Source organism: Pseudonaja textilis, chromosome 1, assembly GCF_049901715.1.
Source record: "Pseudonaja textilis isolate UNSWEBS1 chromosome 1, rPseTex1.2, whole genome shotgun sequence".
In the NCBI taxonomy this organism is placed as follows: domain Eukaryota; kingdom Metazoa; phylum Chordata; class Lepidosauria; order Squamata; family Elapidae; genus Pseudonaja; species Pseudonaja textilis.
Genome location: NC_141990.1, coordinates 303,530,108 through 303,547,202, shown reverse-complemented (window position 1 = coordinate 303,547,202; position 17,095 = coordinate 303,530,108). Strand labels below are relative to the sequence as shown.

General features: G+C 37.4%; 1 protein-coding gene across 2 annotated transcripts in view; it reads left to right on the top strand.

Moving 5' to 3' along the window:
* The window catches only part of BRF1 (BRF1 general transcription factor IIIB subunit), a 224,071-nt gene that overhangs the window by 50,919 nt on the left and 156,057 nt on the right, over positions 1–17,095 (top strand). For both annotated transcript variants that reach the window (XM_026698603.2, XM_026698602.2), the window contains exon 4: positions 16,356–16,387. In XM_026698603.2, the coding sequence (XP_026554388.1) occupies positions 16,356–16,387 (32 nt within the window). The remainder of the gene's footprint in view (positions 1–16,355; positions 16,388–17,095) is intronic.

Sequence of the window (17,095 nt, the reverse complement as noted above, 5' to 3'; positions counted from 1 at the left end):
TGCATTGACATTGGACTAAGATAAGCTGCAGAGTTTTCTGTGGCATATGTGTATGCATGGCTTATGAATGTATGCACTTACAACATGGTTTTTATTGAAATAAAAATGTACGGTATTGTAATTACTAAAAGAATATTAAGCTAGCATTGAAAAACAATTAAATCCAATGGAATGAATGAATGAATGAAGAATTTTTTTTTTTTCCCCACTAGAACAATCAGAAATTCTGAAAAATTCTGGGAATCAGAGTCACCTTGTAGGTGGGATTGAAAGTATTGAAATTTAATAAATAACATAAATCAATCATTTATAAATAGAAAGTAGTAGAACACGACATGGTGTTAGAGTGGTAGAACATATGTTTTTAAAGGAAATAATGTCATGGAAATAAATCACATTTAATGAATAAGAGTCTTAATCCAAAGTATTGAAGAGTAATCCATTTTGGCCAAAAACAGTAATGACAGAAGTAGTTCATATAGATTCACAACCTCTAGTGTAATATGTCTAGACATCCTTGTTCCCACAGATATCCCCCTTGTGACTAGCCTGGCTTCATGTTTGACCAGAATGCAATTGGATGCATATTGATACAACTCTCCTGTGGCAAAAGGGATTGCAACATTTAAGGTTACAGGTGGGAGCAACAATTTTTAAAATACATAGTTATTAATTAGAAAAAAAGTGGAACATAGAAAATTAGAAAAACTGGCAAAGCAAGATGATTTGAGCCAGAATCATGACTGCCTAGTCTACTGTGGGTTGTTTTAATGAATTTGTGTTTTGTATTTTATGTTATTTTATGTAAAGAAACATCCAGAAGTATCAGGTATAGAATAAGTAGTACCTGGTTCAGCAATAGTAACTGTGAGAAGGATCTTGGTATCCTAGTGGACAATCACTTAAATATGAGCCTGCAGTGTGCTGCAGCTGCCAAAAAAAGCCAACCCAGTCCCAGGCTGCATTAACAGAGGGATAGAATTAAGAACACATGAAGTGTTAATAACACTCAAGACCACAGTTGGAATATTGCATCCAGTTTTGGTTGCCACAATATAAAAAAAGATTTTGAGACTGTAGAAAGAGCAAGAGAAGAGCATCAAAGATTATTAGGAGATTGGATGGTTGCAGAAATTGGCTCTGTCTAGTCTTAATGAAAAGAAGGGCTAGGTATGATATGATAGCAGTCTTCCTATACTTGAGGGGCTATTATAAAGAAGAGTTGGTCAATCTATTCTCCAAAGCACCTGAAGGGAGAAAAAGAAGCAATAGACAGAAACTAATCAAGGACAAAACCTACCTAGAAATAAGGAGAAATTTCCTCAAGCTAGAACAATTAATCAGTGGAATGACTTACTTCCAGAAGTTGTGGATGTTCCAACACTGGGGGTTTTAAAAAAGAAATTGGACAACCATTTGTCAGGTCTAGGGTTTCCTACCTGACCAGGGGTTGGATTAGAAGACCTCCAAAGTCCTTTACAGCTCTCTAGTTCTGTAATCTTCTCTTCCCGCCCTCAAAAATTGAAATCCCTGGGATTTTACCACTTGCTCTGCTGTTTGTATAGTACCAGGAATAAATATTATTTTCTTTATTATTTTCTCAGGGAATTCAGGATGTCAATTCATGTTCTTCATCCACTGTTTTTTTTTTCACTTAACAATGAGGGACAAAAGAAATCAATGCAAGAGACAACACAAATGTAGCTGTATCCAAAATGACATTATCCACAGTAGTTTGTATAGTAACTATGAATAAAGAGGGCTTTTGAGCTACAGTTTTTCTGTTTCTGTACCTTATACCATGTCTACGACAGCTTTCAAAGCTGATCCTGTAAGTTCATCAGGAGGAATGGGAGGTTACTGAATATATATGCATGAGAATATGTGACTGAATATGTATGCATAAGAAGAATAATAGGTGAGAAATGTAAGGTTTTGCTAAGCCAGTCAGGCAAATCATATTATAATTACTATAGTATTTAAAGTAAAAGAAATCAAGAAAGGAGAAAGTAAAGTCTCTCTCTTAGGCTGATGAGATAGATCCCTTTTAGGGCTCCAAAGAGATCATTGCAACCCCCCCTCCCCCCCCCCACTTTAAACGTTGTCTATTCCTATCCAAACTGCCATATCATTCTCATGAAATTATAGCATATAAAGGCAGAATGTTTGCTGTGGGCTAGGAGAGACATGTGGAGCTATTGTTTCTTGTAACTGTTCTCTGGAACAAGCTGCATCAAAATAAATTGCAGCCTTTGTGCTGGATCACAGTCAGATTTGCAATAGGACAGTACGCAGAAAAGATTTGACTGCCTTTTCCCCAACATATTGCTGGCAGCTATTATTTTGCTAGACGCAAACATTATGTAGAGACTGTATATTTCTTTTGAAGATCTTTGGTAAATGCATGCTTAAGTGTCTCTTGGTTTAAAGGTTTGAACTGTAACATTTAATAGATATTTAAATTCAGCTACACTTTCAGTAAATTAGTTTGAGTCTTCAAACTAGGGATGCTTTATTTGGGAGAGTCTGATTCAGATATGAATGTCTGTGCTCATGTACATTGGGATAAATAAATAGGTCCCTAATACTCATATAAAGAAGTCTTTCCGCTTATAAAGCTATTACAGTGTAGAGGAGTATAGAGATGGCCTTGCAGAAGGTATTCAGCAGCCACTGGGTAAATACCAGTATAACCCTGAAAGGGAGGGGAAAGTGAAGTAGAAACTCAAGATTGCCCTGCCTTGATTTTCTTTTATGAAAAAGAGGAGGGAGAAAATCTTAGTTAGGCTTTTAAGATTCTGTAATTGTACCTTGCAACAATAAAATAGAGTTGAAATATTCCTTGTGGAGTCCATTTCCTGATTTTGCTTACCTCTGTGCACAGAATAGCTTGCTCAAGCATTATTACAACATCAGCAACAATTTTATATTTTCAGATAACAAACCTGCACAACTTGATTGTACAGTTAATGCAGCAGTTGGAGCAAGACTTGCCTTAGCCAGGAGCAGTTCAAAAACCTACTGCTTTGCCAGTCTTTTCTCTCATGAGGCTTTACTGGAGAAGTTTGGAGGAGCCCAATATCAATTTCTAACTTTTATAGTTCAGTGTGTAAATTGTTTACTGCAAGTGTGCTAGCAAAATTTCCGACAGATAACTGTTGGTGAGATTTAGTTTTGAGTCTGCTGAAAGAAGAGGCAATCAAATATGCTGTGCCCCTCATTGAGTGCATGACAATTGTTGGACAATAATTACAGAAATTCATACAAAGAATTATACGTGAGAGGTCTAATTCATCATTCTTGATCTGAATGAAAAGGGGATATGAATATTTAGCTGTCTTTGATAATCAGGTAGGGCAAAATTGAATAATAGTGATGCTGTTAAATTGGTTAATTGTAGTGAGGTCCTCTCCACATTAAAAAATATTTCCTGATTTTTTTGGTGTGAGGGAGTTTAATTTGTAGAACTGTATTTGGATTACATGCTGATTTTTTTTTTGAATCCATCTTTGCATGATTCCTTTTAAAAGAGTCTTAGAATAACTTTGCAGACACAAACTTTCTGCTAAAATGGAAAAATGCAAGTTTGGCCCTTTCCAATTGGATTATATGAATTACTGGTTCTCTACCAAATGTGTACAAATGGATCCTAGAAAAGTTCAATCTGTAGTCTTAAAACAAACACTTAACGAGTAAGTAATGTCCTGTATTTTCTGGACTTTGCAAATTGTTACGGAAAGCAAACCTTAATTTTGCAGAGCACACAAAATCTGTCACAACACCTAAAGAATATAAATATTCAGATATGTTTGTTTAAGAGCAAGCAACATTTCAAGATTGAAAATTACAACACTATCAATTCTCGAAAGTGACAATTCTGGTGATAGGCTATAATCAAATGGAGCACTTAGGCAATGTGTTGTACTGATAGTGAGAACAATTAATCAATGAAATAACTTTCCTCCCAGGGTTGGGGATTCCCCATTATTGGAAGTTTTCAAAAATTGGACAGCTGTTTGACTGGGATGGTGTAAGGCAGTGGTCCCCAACCTTTTTTGTACCAGTTTCACTCAGGGGGGGGGGACACTTTTTCAAGGAGGGGGAGGAATCCGAGTTTGGTGGTTTGCTTGCAGACGCTTCATTACCTGACTAGATAACATCTGATGTTGTTACCTAGTCGGGTAATAAAACGTCTGCCAGCAAACCACCAAGTTCAGGGAGGCTCAGGACAAGTCCCTGCAGGATTGCTGAGAAGCCCTGCCTCTCAGCCCTGCCTTCCTCAGCCTCATCCCTCAGGTGTCTCCCTCCCTCCCTCAGCCTTATCCCTCGGGTGTCTGCCTCGTTCCTCTCTCAGTTGCTCTCTCGCTCCTCCACCAGCCCAGGAAGAAACTGCTTCAAAGAAGCCGGCAGGGTGGCTTTTCCTGTCGGTGCAGCTCCTCCAAAGCGCCCGTTCACCCCCACCCCGCCGCCCGCGGTTCAATCCATTGCTCCGTTCTGCCTGCCTGCCTTCGTTTCTGGTTGTTTCGGAGCAGCTTCGGCTGAGAATAATAACTATTCGCCTGTTTTACTCAGCCGAAGCTGCTCCGAAACAGCCAGAAACGAAGGCAGGCAGGCAGGCAGAACGGAGCACTGGATTGAACTGCGGGCGGCGGGGTGGGGGTGAATGGGCGCTTCGGAGGAGCTGCGCGGACAGGAAAAGCCACCCTGCCGGCTTCTTTGAAGCAGTTTCTTCCTGGGCTGGTGGAGGAGTGAGAGAGCGACTGAGAGAGGAACGAGGCGGGAGGAAACCGAAGCCGCTGAGCCGGAGAGCAGGACAGGCTTTGGTTGCTTCCTCCATCCCCTTCTTTCATTTGTGTCCTTGATCCCTGATCCCAGCAGCATTCACCGAAGGCAAAGAAAGCCGCCATTTTTATTTTATTTTTATTTTCTTTGCGGCCCGGTACCAAATGATCCACGGACCGGTACCGGTCCGCGGCCCGGTGGTTGGGGACCCCTGGTGTAAGGTCTCCAGCCTTAAGGAGAGGGTTGGACTAGAAGATCTCTGAGGTTCCTTCCAGCCCAACTGGAACCAACATGTTCCTAAGTTCCTTTTTTAGGCCAACAAGATAGAACTCACTGTGTGGAAAATACACAATTCTGATTCATGTTATGTGCATTAACTTTTATCAGACTAATATGATTCTTGTTTCCTTGAATGTGGATAAATTGTTATACTGTCTGTAAAATTAGACGTTCTCTGATGACCTAATTGTAATTTTATGTTGTCTTATTTTGTTTGAAATTGAAAATGATTCTTTATTTGTAGACTTCTAGTCAGTGATTGTAATAAGGATTAACAATACATAAAGTTAAGAGGTGTATTTACTGCTCCTTTTCCTGTTTACTATGTTTAAAAAAATCTTGCAAACTTGTGCTGGTTACGCCATAATTCTTTTTTTTTTTTTTGTCAAATGGGTATGAATGGGCTTGAAGAAGGAAAATTAATTTTTGTTATAAATAGAGATTAACTGTTTTTCCCTCTTGAACTATAATGACCTTGTAGAGAGAAAATAGTTTTTCGAATTTTGTGTTTATTTTTAAGCTATGTTTTTGTTCTTAAGAGCAGAACAAAATCTGCTTGGTGGACTCTAGAACTGTAGCGGTGGAATTGAGTTTATAGAAAAACAGGCGGGCAATCTCAAACCTCCTCTCTCACAAATACTCTGAGTCTGCAAACGCTGGCTCTGACTCCTGCTTTGGTGTTTTAAGTACACTTTGGTACTACATTTAATGGCCTTCTCCATCCTACTGCTCTCCAGGTGCTTTGGATTACATGTTATGGACTTTGCCTTTGAAAGGGCTTAGTCTAATTATATAAAGTGATATAGGGCGACCGTTGATGTTATTTCTACCACTTTACAATGAATATAAAAAATCTACACATGCCTGTTAAACTTCAACAAAGTATCAGTTTAAGGGTGTGTACCTTTATGCAATGTATTATGCAACCATGTTATTTTAAGTTTTTTTATTGTTATTTCCATGCCCCAAAAGATTTCAGTTTGTTTTTCAATTGAATTCTACAGCTTATGTGTTGTATTAAAGCGGGGGTGGGGGGGAATCTGAAATAATTTATCTTGATCTGATTATTTTTTTACATCTCAAAACTTGGCATTTTAATAGGAGTGTACACTTGGTGTTCTGGATCTGAGCAAAATCTAGCAGAAAACAATGGAATTAGTTTTGTGGCAGAATTGCTCTGCCTTTACTAGATATCATAGTGCTTCCGCTGTGTAATTGTTGGATTCTGTCTTGGCTATATATCATTTTTTGAAGAATTTGGTGACAGATTTCAATTGGTACCAGAATTTCTGATGACACACAATAACAGGAGGAAAGGGTATGTAATAAAGGAATAGTATGTATGTAAAGGAATGTAAATCCCAGAATGTTTTAAGAGAGGGCTGTAAAGCTCTGTGAAACCATATATAAGTTTAAGTGCTATTCCTAGTGCTATTCCCACATAACCAAACCATACAATAATTGTAAGACAGATTTTTGATCACAGTGGATTACGGCTTTTGGTTACATACTTTTAAATAAAGGCCATTATAAAAGATTGACTAAATGCAGTTTAAACATTTTTTGATTATTAGAATCTTGTTTTAAGATAGTGTAGGAAGTTAGTACTCACCCCTCTCCTAGAAAAATGAAATATCCTAGGAAATATTAAAAAGGCAGAATATTTCCCCTAAAAAGAGTAAAGTAGAAACTCAGAGAGGCAGAAACTCACCCCCCCCCCCAATCTTTGCTAATGGGACATTAAGGCCTAGGCCAGAGTATTCTACATAATAAAGGCTTCTACCCATCTCACCACCTGGCCTGGGAAGATTGTATCAGCTAACACTCAGGTGAAGCTATGTGGTCCAGACAAAGCCTACAAAGTTAGTTAAGACCCCCGCCCCTGGGAGTTTGACAACCAATGAGATACATTTCTCACACAGGAACAGGAAACATTAAGGTGGGGCCCAACAGGGGTGATAAAACTAAGGGTCTCTCAGTATCTCAGCCTTTTTTCTTCTTTCGTCATTCAGGGCATGTGGTCCTGTCCACCATTAAGCCATCTTTCCAAACAGCCTCCATGTTTCCAGTGTCTTTTTCCCCACTTGGAACTGAACCCTGAAGGATAATTCTTCCAACAATAACCCACTAACATTTAGATGCATAGAGTAGATGAAAAATGGTAGGTGGAAATGTTGGATGCAGAGGTCTGTCTACATGATTTTCAAGAATAATAGACCTGAAACAGTGCCTGAAGCTGAGCAGTAATCTGCCTTGAGCTTTGAAGCGCTCTTCAGTATGCTTCATTCAACAACTTTTATCTTGACAGCTTAATTCTGTAGCTCTTAAACTGGAGCTTATCTTGTAAATAAAGAAACCATATTGCAGACCATCTTTTCAATTAACTAGGGCCCAGAATAAAATAAATTTAGCAATGAGTGGGTGATTTCTCACTAAAGGTATTATTTAGTACTAGCTCTCTTGTCTCCTACTGTACTTCCTATTCTTAAAAACATCCTTTTTCTTTAATCTCCTTATTTTTTAAAACAATTCTTATTTTCCTGTTCTTGTACAGTTTCTGGTCTTTTTTCAACAAGCTAGTTTATTCTTTCTAAGCCCCCAGAAAATCCTAGATAATGATTGCTTGACAATTTCTATAGCAATAGTATTTTCTTTGAAATTGTTGTGAAAACATAAAATTGCACCATACCCTAAATGCATGTGTGTCCGTGTGTATCCGTGTGTCCGTGTCCGTGTGTGTGTGTGAGAGAGAGAGAGATGGCCAATTACATGTGTGAGAGAACTTGAAAAATCAGTTGTATATATAATATGCCAGGCTATAACTCTCATAGATTTTTGTGTACAGAAAATCTACATACTTTTAATATAGTCTGATTATGATGGGGTGCAGTGGCTAGAATGCAATATTCCAGGCTAACACAGCCAGGATTCGACTGGTTCAAAGTTGACTTAGCCTTCAGTCCTTCCGGTAATATGAGGACCCAGATTATTGGGGGCACTATGGTGACATTTGTAAACTGCTCAGAGAGTGCTCTCTAAAGCACTATGAGTGGTATATAAGTCTAGTGCTATTGCTGTCTCTTTCTTGCTGCATGTAATATGTTTTTATGATCCACAAAAAAAATAAGAGCATATAATGTATTCGGTGACACTTCCAGCAAAATATGCAAAGGATTGTTGCCTGTTAAGCAAGGATTTTTTTTCCTCAATTGTCCATGTAAAAGCACAAAACTATTCATCTACTTGCCTTTTAAAATTACAAAGTCATTAGAAAATTCTCATTGGGGGAAAAATAACTGAATTGTTTATGGCACATGAAATTATAAGTTGAAGTAAAGATGCCATACAGTTAGGTTTGATTTGTGATGACTTCATGGATTCATTCATGTCATTTTTGTGCAGTAAGATCTAAGTGATTTGCTACTGCTTGCTTTTGGGTTGTTTTTCAACTTCCCAGTACAGTTTATAATCCTGATGTTCGCTTTTGTTCTCTATTGGTCTCTAGTCCAACCCAACCCTCCTTAGGTTCCTGCCACTTATCTGCCAAGATTTTGCAAGGATTTCGAAAAAAAGAATATACATCAAACTTTCTGAACACTTGCAAGTATTATTGCTTTATAAATGACAGAGTTGCTATTATAATTGACCCAATTTTGACTCAACGTTTGGCAAAGGATAGTAACCCCTCTGACTTCCTCACATTTTCCATCTTTTACCATTACCCTTTGTGTTTTATTGATTTTATTGTAATTTCTTTGATTGTTCTGAGCAGCCGAGAATAACTGAAAATCAGGTGGCATCCAAGTATTCTTATCCATTCACAAAAATGTGAAGTCAGAGATGCCAGTTCTTTAACTGGTGTTGGCCTTCATATGTATCATGTTCTTCCCAAGAACATAGGATGTCATAATGTATCAGCATCAGTTGTTTCCAAACATTTGATGATCCAACAGTGTGATAATGAATTAAACACATTTTACAATCGATCAATAAATTGCTTTTTAGCTTTGGTAATTGTCTGGAACCATTCTATCAATCAGAAGTTGATCTTTTGCCCTATACTTTTTCTTTTATTTCCTCTGTGTTTTACTGGAAAGATATTTTCTTCCAAATAATTTTGGATGTTCTCTGCTATTATGCCTGTGAGTAATTTAAACTTTGTAGGAAACATGTTATAGACATGTAGTTCCTGGTATTATTCCTTTTGCTGGGTCTTTTTGAATCAGATAAGTTTTGCTAGGTATTAACTGGTAGCTTATTTCTCCTTTATGCAATATTTCATTATACTGGTTAGCTATAATTGGATATAAGCTGGTCAGATATTTGAGTCAAAAGCCATGCAATTGATTATTTCTAGGATAGTTTTTAATAATGTTAATTCAGTTTTTAACCATTTCTATTATAATAGTTCTTCCATTTGATATTTATTAAGCTCATCTTCAACTTTTTTTTTTATCATCCAGCTTTTTTGTTACAGATTTTTTTGAGTTTCCCATACATCTTTCCAAAATTAGATTGTTTTCTTTTTGTTTTGTTTTCCATTTTCAGAATTTATATTGGTAGGAGTCTATTATCTGATTGAAATAGCTGATTTTGCTTAAATTGGATGATTCATGTCTCATAGTATTCTATTTTTACAGCTATTTGTAAAGCTTCCAATTTTTGTGTTGCCAAGCCAGTATTTTTTTTTTGTTGAATTTGTCTTTATTCTTACATTCTTCAATTTTTTCACTTTTGTATTTTTTAAATTACTTGCATCTGATTTTAATTTCTTTATTTTGGCTTCTAGCTGGATCTTCCATGTTGGGATTAAATATGATTTTGCTTTTGTTTGTCTAATTTTGACACTCATTTCTTTTGTAACCACTACTGTACGCAAGCTGAATGGTCTGTTCAATAGAAGCTACTTTAATCCAGTGCCTTATTTACATCTTTCATTTTAGATGCTAGGTCTTTCTGGGCACTACTTTCAATGCTGGCAGCCTTTGCCTTTTCATAAGTAATTTTGCACATAACATAATTTTATCTTTTAATTCTTCTTGTCAGGGTGGATTCATATGTTTAGCTGTTTGATTTCTGAATGGAATCTAGAATTGACCTGGGGGCTGCAAAATGGGAGCTGGAAAGCTGCAAGGGACTGTAAATAGTGAATTGACCACCTTCAGAATAAAGGTTCAATGCTCTACTCTACCATTACACTTGTATTGCATGTATTTTTAGTGCTTAAATGTATTGCTATGTGAATGAGATGGGAGGGGTCCCCAAATTTGATATGTAAATGAAATGAAAATACCTAATTTTGAATGATTCAGCCAATATGAGGCATGAATTCTTTCCCCCTTCCACTTGCTACGCTTCTCTTTTTGATCCATTTGTCTTACTGAAAATCATATTATATTTGATTCTGGCATTGGCTGGGAATATTTTTATACTTGTAGATTAATTTTTCTTGGTCACAGTTGACTTCATCAAGTTCATCAATGCTATTTCAATCACTCAGTTCTTGTTCAGATGTGTCTGGTTAAGTCAGAATTTGGGTCTGGAAAGAGCTTGAAAATTTTGCTGTTGGTTTCTTGCCTTTCCTTTCTGCCAGCTCCCAGTATTTTTATTTTGACATAATAATACCTTGCATGCTTTAATTTGAGTGCAATTGGACACAGTAGCTCGTATTGAGGATCATTTCATTGTAGTACAACCAATTGAACATTTATAACTAGATCTAAACTTTGCTGTATTTAATGTTCTTTTGTTCTTTATATAGTTTCTTTTGTGATGGATATGAAATATCCATCTATAAATAGTTGCCAAATGGCTTTGCCCAAAGGAGTAATATTGCAAACAAAAGGGGCTTGCCTGTATAAGAGGCTCTCAGCGCTTGTATGGATAATATTGAACTGGATCCTATCAAGGGGGACAAATGTTGGTTTGTATTTTGCATTCCAGCCTGAGGAAAGACCTCAAATAAGCCTTTCTCCAGCCTTGTGACCTTTCCTTTTCCAGCAAGTGTTTGAGAATGAAATCACTATTTCTGTGATTCATAATTCTCCCAACATTTCATTCTCTTTCCCACCCCAAGACTAAAAAAGCTTGCAAACAGAAACAGTGTTTTTACAACTGCTTCCTACTGATAATTGCTCTCACTCAGGCCAGGCCAGCAATAGCAGATCCCACATTTTTCCTTTGTTCCGTAGTTTGGATATCTAAACATTGCCAGATATTATTAGACATGGATTAAATGTTTGTGGTCTGAACTTTTCTTATTCTTATTTATTAATGGGTCTCTGAATCTTCTTCAAAGGAAGTTGATGACTGATAAGATTTTGCCTTGCCTCCAAAATGTGGACTCTACTCACTTGGGAGCTGCATTTCGCCTGTACTGTGTTTAATTTCAAGAATGGAGTTAACCTTTTCCATTCAGCCCTTTTGAGTTATAATAATAATTGTAGCCATTTTTGTAGGTTTTTAAAGTTTACATTTGAACATTTGGTTGTCTTAAGTGTGGTATGACAGCATAAATTGAAACAGTAAGATATATAATCATGCAAAAAAAAAGGCATAATTATAAATAATGCCAAATCCAGTCTAAACATCTGGCTGACTGTGTGACTAATCATCACAATAAAAAGAATAAAAATAATCCTTTTGTGCACTGTATTTAATCAGGCAGTAGTGTGCTAAGCCATTATTCATTCTTAGGGTTTGCATGTTTTCTGTGGCAGATTTCTTTCGAGGTGTTTGAAATGTTTGACTGTAGGATACGTATCTTGATATAGAATATTCTTAAAGTGAATATAAAGAGAAAAGTAGAGACTTTTCTTCTGGGTTTAATGGAAAAAGCCTTGGAAAAAAAATCGGAACTTTGATGTTATGTATGTTGATGGCAACAAGACTACTTTATGCACAGAAATGGAAGGTCACCTCGATCCCCACAATGGATGAAGGATTGTAAAAATCGATGGAATTAGCAGAGGTGGCTAAATTGACTGTTTTGATCAAAGGGAAAAAAAACCCTGTTATTTCTGCTTGGAAACCGCTTCTGGACTTTGTGATTGAGATGGAACAAAATGAAATTTTCATTTTGGGTTTTAACGATTAGATAGATTTGTTGTTATAGAAATGGCTAGTTTATACTGTTATGTAAAAGTAAAAAGTTGAGGTTTGATGTTAATGCCTTATTCTACTGCACCAAAGGGAGTCAACAGTCAATGCCACCCTCCCACTTTTCTCCCTTTTCTTTCCCTCACTTTTTCCTTGCCTTTACCCTTCCCTATTTTTCCTACTATTTACATTTGTATTATCTTTGTGTGCTATATTATAAACTAATAAAAACTGTTTAAAAGAAAAAAAAATGAAATAGAATGTTTGATTGTCCAGCTGTTGATATGCTCGTTTCTGCATCTGCCAGACTCTAGGCCTGGGAAGTCTGTTACCGGATAATTATATAAATTTTATGGGATGCGGTGACTCAGTGGCTAAGACACTGAGCTTGTCGATCAGAAAGGTTGGCAGTTTGGTGGTTTGAAGCCCTAGTGCTGCATGTAACAGAGTGATATCCTGTTACTTGTGCCAGCTTCTGCCAACCTAGCTGTTCGAAAGCATATAAAAATACAAGTAGAAAAATAGGGACCATTTTGGTGGGATGGTAACAGTGTTCCCTGCACCTTTGGCATTTAGTCATGCTGGCCACAGGACCACAGATGTCTTCGGACAGCGCTGGTTCTTGCTGCCTTGGTGAGAGCTCTGCTGCCGGGAAGGAGGGCCCGCCTGTCATCTGTGCTGGGCACCCCAGGCGAAGCTCTTCGTGCTCTGCCCAGCGCCAAGCAGGAATAGCGGCTGGGTGCTTCTCCCGAGGTGGGCCGATCTTGTGCTGTGGCCCCGGGAGATTCGCCTCCCCATGTGGGGTTGGGCTGCCCTCTCGGGCAGGGGAGGCTTTGTTATAGTAGGGCGTCATTTTTAAAAGAATTGACTTTACCTTCGAAGGCAAAGGGAAGGCGGCGACAGGAGCGCCTGAAGCCAAGTGTCTCCGCCAGGCTCCAGTTGCAGGGAAGAGCCCTGGCTGGCCGCACATGGCTGCGCCAATGCCGAGGCATTGCGTTAAATGCCACAGCAGCAAGGGAGAAGGGAAAGGAACGGTGGCAGAAGGTCTCCCAATACGAAATGCCCCACCAACGCCAAGGTCAACATCCAAGCTGTCGCCACCTGCCCACCCAAGGATGCAAGGGGGGGAATTAAGTCACCCCCGAAAAGACGGCCTAGCCATTTTTCGGGGGTCAAAAAAAAATAAGGCCCGGCCTTATTTTGTGACAAACATGGTAGTTCTCAATTTACAACAACAATTGGGACTGGAATCTCAATTGTTAAGTGAAGTGGTCATTAAGTGAGATGTCCACATGACTGTTTTGCTCAATGATCACAATCGGAGGATTCCTAGTTGAGTTGTTAATTGCCCAAGTTGTTAACTGGACAGAGTGAAAGAAGGACAAAGGCAAAACCTTTAATAGGCTCCAGGACCACATGTAAAGAGGGGAAATCAAGAACCTAAGCGCATAACCTCACACTGACAAGAGGGAAGTTTAAAAGTAATAAAGTATTATTTCATAGGAAGAGTAGTAGAAGTTTGGAAGCAGAGGCAATGGGTCAATCATCAGTAACCAAGTTTAAACATGGCTAGGATAAACGCATGTCCATCATCTGACAAAAATTTAACAATAAAATTAAAAAAATTAAAAGAAACTATTAAAAATAATAAATACATAAATTAAAAATAAAACAACTCAAAGGGCAGATTCGACAGACCATGACCACTAGGTTTTTTCCCCTCTGCCATCAGTTTTCTATGTTTCTCTGAAATCTTTTGGTGAGCTATAGGAATGGAACTGAAGATTTCAGTCTTGTTTCTGTAGCCCAGCAAAGGGTTAGGGTTACATTTGTAGAGGAAGCAAATGAGTTTTCTATGTTCTTTCTGCAGTCTTCTTTACTGTATCTATTTTGTTCTAGAAGTTTTTAGGAAATGTAGGAAATAGCAAATTAATGAAAATTGTCCTCTGATTTTCCTATGAGAGTTGCCTGAGTAAACTACAAGTAGACTGTATTTAGTCACTGCCTTGTTTAGCAGCTATGTAAAAAGTAACCTTACTACCAATCCTCACCCTCCCATTTATGACATTTGCAGGTCCAGGAAGGAAAGAAAACCTGAAGTGAGATCATAGCCACAATCATAGTTTCAGTTAGCTTTAATTAACAACTGAGTTGTTATATTTACTTAATTTAACTCTGGTTCCAAGGAAAAATAATTAAGCTCTAAAGTACAGTGCTTTGGTTTGTTGTATGTGAGTAAATGATTAATTTATACAGAAACTAGAGAGTGACATCTTCAAAGACCATAAAAATCCAACCTTTTGACCTCAGAATTACAAACTGGACTCATAAGTCCATTCTGGCTGTTTGCATAGCTTCATCCTTTATTTCAAGGTCATTCATATTTGGAAACTGGCTTTTATATATACAGATTCTTTATATAGCTTTTCTTTGAATAAACCCATACCCTCTTCTACTGGTAAAATAGTGGTCTAAGGGTGTGTATATGTAAAAAACTTGCCTGGTGTTGGATATGCTTATACAGGCCATGTACACTTGTGTAGCTTACATAAGAAGAACCCAAAGAATCAATGCAGCCTCTGTAGTTTTTGTTTTTTTATGTTAAGCTAAGTATGACTGATTCACAATACTACCCTGTTTCTCCAACAATACGGCCGCAATATGGTGCTGCCTGCGTTGACCCCGATACGAAGTGCCCCACCAACACCGAGGTCAACATCCAAGCTGTCGCTGCCCGCCCGCCCAAAGATGCAAGGGGGGGGGAATTAAGTCACCCCCGAAAACACGGCCTAGCCATTTTTTCGGGGCTCAAAAAAAAATAAGAGCCGGCCTTATTATATGAGAAACATGGTAGTAGATTTTTGCATTTTACTTTAGCACAATATATGCATACTTTTAAAAAGTCTGCATACCACACATTTGTACCGAAACTGCACGTCATATTCTTGTAGTGTAGTGTATTTTTACTGAGAACTAAACAGTGAATTATGAAGATTTTTCCTTAAAACTTACTTCTGTTATGGCAGTAAATAAATCACTATCTGCTTCTGTTCCTTCATCTGCAGTATTAGAAAAAAATAAGATTTACTATATAAATTAATGTAAGTATTATTGATTTCATTAAGGATTTGTTAGTTAAATGATCATAGATAACTCATGTCTACCTAATAAAATACAAGGATTTCGGCAATTTACTGAACTAAATTAAACTAATATTCAGTATATTGCTTACTCAGCTGAATGATTTACATACATTTGTTCATTTAGCAAATTTATATGGCTGCCCATCTCAAAGAATGTGACTCTGAGCTGTGTGTAGCCAACAGCAACTAAAAACAATGTGACAATTATTCATTAAAATAATGTGACTAAAATAAATATAAACAAAACCCAAGATTGCTGGAGGATAATAACCATCTAGGTACAATAGAAGTTGATTGAAAGGAAAATAAGCTTAATACTTCAATCAGAAATGCAGTCTGCTTCTGAAGTGATTTTGAGAATAAAATGGACTGCAGGTGAACAGATGTGGGCAGAGGAAGAAAGGGCAGAGCTTCCCAATGATAATTAAAAATAGAGATACAATGGAAATTTGGTTCCCACTTTTGACAATATTTACTAGATAATGCTGCATGTGTTGAACTAAACATACATATACAATTTTCTAGAACCTAGTAGAGACCAGTGTTTGAATTGGAAGTTGGGTTCACAGAGCAAGCATGATCCTGATTTGGGGACAGTCCATAACAATTTTTACAGAAGGCTTTGAGGAAAATCATGCTTTAGTTAAAGATTGGAGAAATGAAGTTTGGGGTTCTGGGTTTTATTAAGGTTTATTCTCCATTCCTTGTGACAGTTGCCATGTTAGGCACAGAGGCTGCTAAACTTTGGCAGAGGTTTTGTGCCTCTTAACATTTAGCTCGGTTTTGAAATCTGTATGCATTGTTGGCTGAGATAACCATTTAAACCTTAAGCAAATTTTTTCATATGAAGCCAAGAACAAAATCCAACTTAAATACTAATGTACATCTTCTCCTTCTTAAATCCTCACCATTTCTTTGCTAAGAACTGGGATATTTAGACGTCCTGTTTTGTGTGCTTCCAGAATAAAATGTTTTTTGTCTTTTCCTTGTTGACAGTCAAATACTATATATTAGGAATGTGTATGATCTTAAGTTCCTTAACCTCAGGAATAGATATGCTGCTTGATCTCAGCGACCTCCTTCAGGTAATTGTAACAGCTTTTGTTTAAATATTCTGTTAAAACATTAACACATGCCAGAAACTGAAAGCAGAGAGATTATCATAGCAGCTTTATTCAAGCAACTTTTGTTGCCTTTTTCTCCCATTTAGCAGTATTGATTCATTTAGTGCAATTAGAATCAGGTGTTTGGTATATATATCACTCCATTTTACAAACAACAGATCAACAGTATAATTGTGATGCTAATAATTAGGCTGCCAATGTTGCGGCTTTATACTCTGTTTAGATTTATGTTTATGTATTTTATTTTAAAAGTAGATTTAAAAAATACTGGCAAAAGCAGGTGTTCAGCTCTGTAAAGCTGGAGGGAAATTATTTTAGCAGAAACTTCAGAAGTTGGCTTGAAAGAAGAATGCTGGCAAAATTATATATTTATTATTTTTTAAGTAACGATTTCCTAACTTGGGGCTCATCAGATATGTTGGGATGGAAAATCCTAGAATACAGCATCTGGAATGTTAGAGAAGATTTCCCCACATATATTATAATGTTCTGATGAATTTGTAATCTGCATGAGAATGATTTAACTGAAATATGCAGGATGAAGCAAAAAGCAGCGGTCCCCAACCTTTCTGGCTTCACGGACTGGTGGAAGTGGAAGTGGTGGTGGTGGTGGTTTCGCATGTTCAATCTAGATCCTGCATGTGAAGCTCAAACAAAGCTTCACATGCT